We start from the raw sequence: 3,284 nt of genomic DNA, 5'->3' as shown, positions 1-3,284 counted from the left end.
GCCTACGAAGAATTTTCTTCACATTTGATCATAGATTGATTGGATTCATTTCTAAATAGGATGCCAGTAAGACAATTCAAATTTCTGATTAACCTGCTGCTTATAATGCATATTTGGAAATACCTTGGAAATTAACTCCCGAAAACGCCAAATGTTTTTGTTAAGAAGAAAGAGTGTGGCTAAGCGGTTAGCGTACGCTCCTTTGGCGTGGGAGACCGGGTTCGATTCCCGGTGGGAGGTCATGTGGTTCGAATTCCACATTAATCGGTAGGTCCACGTCTCATATAGCCCCGCTGCTGATCGGGACGTTAAACTCAAAATCGACTCAAAAGTTACTGTGTCCTTATTTTAGGTTTCCATCATTACCATGATGTGAATTGAAAGGAAGGTCCAGATAGGCTTCTCCGGGTTTGGAACACAGAGATAGTTAATTTATTCTTAAACGAAATTTTAATTCTGTGTTACTCCAAATAAATACGTGTAATTGTTTGATTGCTTGGGAAGGAGAAATTGATGTCGCAGTACTGCTATACAAGAATCACAATACACGACATTTTTGTCTACCGAATGGTACATTTTTATTTTTTATCAACTTTAAAACAAACATAAGGAACAGTCGCAGAAGAGAGGAAAAAACTACAAGAAAACGTGTTTTTATCCTCCAAAAGAAACCACTTGTGGGTTATAAGAATGTTCAACCTTACAAAAATCGCAGGGTCGAGTGAAAACCATAAAACTTTATTTTTTGTCATAGTGTGGAGTTACAGAGGGACTCGGGGTTCTCTTGTTTTAGTCGGGCCATTCTTTACTTGTGTGACTGACTCTGCGTAATGCTGTGGTAAGAAAAATCTGTCGGTGCTTTGAGTTGTTGGTAATTGGAATATCAAGAACATTATTCTTTCGTGAATGTACCGTATATTTTATACAATTTTTACGATCACTTTCGAAAAGTTACTTTGTGTGTGTGTGTGTATGTTTCTGTGCGAAACGAACAGCAAACTTCGTGAAGAAAGAACAATTAGTGGTTGTGTCATATGTGGAGACAAGTACGTGTTTGTGTGTATGCATCCCCATCGTGGTTTTGAAGATATTTGATTTTATTTTGTTAAGTTCTTCATAGAAAATATTAAGTTTATATTATAAACATGAACAAGTGGCAAGAAAAAAACTTTCTAAATTTAAATTTGATCCTAAATCACAGCGTAAAAACTATAGTGTAACAGTTCATCAAGTGCATAAAAGAGCCATTGAAAGTGAAGATCCCAGCCCTTCCCACTCACAGCAAAGCACTTCTGATACAGAAATGAAATGAAATGAAATCTTTAAGTTTAACGTCCCACGGTTATGCCGGTTAGGCTAAAGGAGACGGTGATAATGAGAGATGAGTGAAATGGTGGAATGAAGAAAGTGGGAGGAAACGGGAGAACCCCGAGAAAACCCAGGAGCACGATGTTTGTCCACCACAAAGTCCACACGGCGCGAGCTGGGATCGAACCAGGAACCCAAACACCGGAGGTGAGCGCTCTACCACTGAGCCACCGCGCCCCCCACTTCTGATACAGGTAAGTCAGAAAAAACGACAAAGTGATGCAAGTTATGATTTAGATTCAGGGTTGCAATGTTCTTTTAAAAGAGCGAAAAAGTCATATAAGCAAAAAATTTAAAGAAGAATGGTTGGAGGATCCCATTCTTAAGTCCTGGATCAGTTCAGGTAAAAGTAAAGGATTCACTGCTTATTGTAAATTTTGCGAAATAAGTATTAATGGTAGTAAGAGCCTAATGATCCGTCATGCAAGCACTCCGAAACACAAGCAGAACGTTGAATGTGAAACAAGCACACCAGCTATAATATCATTATTAAAATCCAATACTAAAGATCATTCTGAAAAGCAAATTAAGGAGGCAGAATTAAGATTGTGTGCATATGTTGCAGAACATAATCTGCCTTTAAGGCTTATGGATACACTTCCAAGTCCATTGAAAGCAATTGCCCCAGATAGTGAAATTGTGAAGAAAATACAGTGTGGACGCACGAAGTGCAATTATCTCATAAAAAATGTTTTGGCTACAGACTCACTAAACAAAATCTCACAAAAACTTGGAAATACTCATTTTTCTTTAATAATAGACGAGTCAACTGACATAACAGCAAATAAATCGCTAGCAGTTGTCGTTCGTTACTACGATGATTCTACAAAATCAGTAGAAGATTCGTTTTTAAGCATCATTGATGTTAGTGACGGAACAAGTTCAGCTTTGTTTGAAGCTCTTACAAGCTTGTTAAGCAAACTGAAAGTGCCTCTTGCTAACTTATTAGGATTTGCTGCTGATAATGCTTCAGTTATGATGGGGCAACATTTTGGCATTCAAGCTCGTCTTAAATCAGTGAATGAACATTTATATGTCGCTAGATGCATATGTCACAGCTTTAACTTATGTGCAGCTGAGGCATGTAAGAAACTACCAAATTCATTAGAAGAACTATGCGCCGATATTTACAATTTTATACAGAAGAAACCGAAAAGATTAGTAGAATTTAAACAAATTCAAGAACTGTTAAACTTAAAACCACACAATTTGCTTAGGTTGGGAAAAACTCGTTGGCTTTCAATGCATGATGTTGTGAAAAGAATAGTAGAACTGTGGAGTGCTTTAGTTTCATACTTCAGTTTGAGTGCAGTAGAAGATTGTATTGAACAAGCTAAATCAATTTTAACATCACTACAAAATCCCTTAATCAAGGCGTACTTTTTGTTCTTAGCATTCATTCTACCAACAGTAGTTAATCTAACTTTAGATTATCAAGGCACTGACTATCGTCTCCATATTCTAACTGCATCAGTAGGAGATAAAATGAAAATGATCATGAAATATTTTATGAAAGCACACTATATTACAAGTACCCCAATTGAAAACATAAATCCAGCTAACAACGAACACTATTTAGATGTGGAAAATGTATATCTAGGTGCAAGAGTTGAAGCCCTTCTACTTAGTTTAAATGGAAGTGGAGTGTCAGGAAATAAGACAGTATAAGGTGAAATGTTTATCCTTTTATGTTGAATTTTGTTGTCAAGTTTTCAAGCGCATAAATTTCCAAGATCCCGTATTAAAAGGTTTGGCGCTGCTGAATCCGGAAGTATGCAAATCAGAACTCAGTTTACAGTATCATGCCACTCGCTGTTAACTTTCCTTGTGTTGTTGAAGAAAATAATTATGAAGATCTTGATCGAGAATGGCAACTATTGAAGAATGTAGAAGCACTGAAAGCTGACCAGGAATTC

General features: G+C 36.9%; 1 protein-coding gene across 1 annotated transcript; it reads left to right on the top strand.

Moving 5' to 3' along the window:
- Positions 1-1,779: 1,779 nt before the first annotated feature.
- Positions 1,780-3,036, top strand: LOC145694301 (zinc finger protein 862-like). The gene has a single exon (XM_081770389.1). The coding sequence runs from the start codon at positions 1,780-1,782 to the stop codon at positions 3,034-3,036; it is 1,257 nt and encodes a 418-aa protein (XP_081626515.1).
- Positions 3,037-3,284: the final 248 nt, after the last annotated feature.

The sequence above is a fragment of the Thermobia domestica genome, chromosome 9, assembly GCF_964235325.1.
Source record: "Thermobia domestica chromosome 9, izTheDome1.hap1.1, whole genome shotgun sequence".
Taxonomy (NCBI): Eukaryota; Metazoa; Arthropoda; class Insecta; order Zygentoma; family Lepismatidae; genus Thermobia; species Thermobia domestica.
This window is presented reverse-complemented; position numbering and strand designations above follow the sequence as displayed.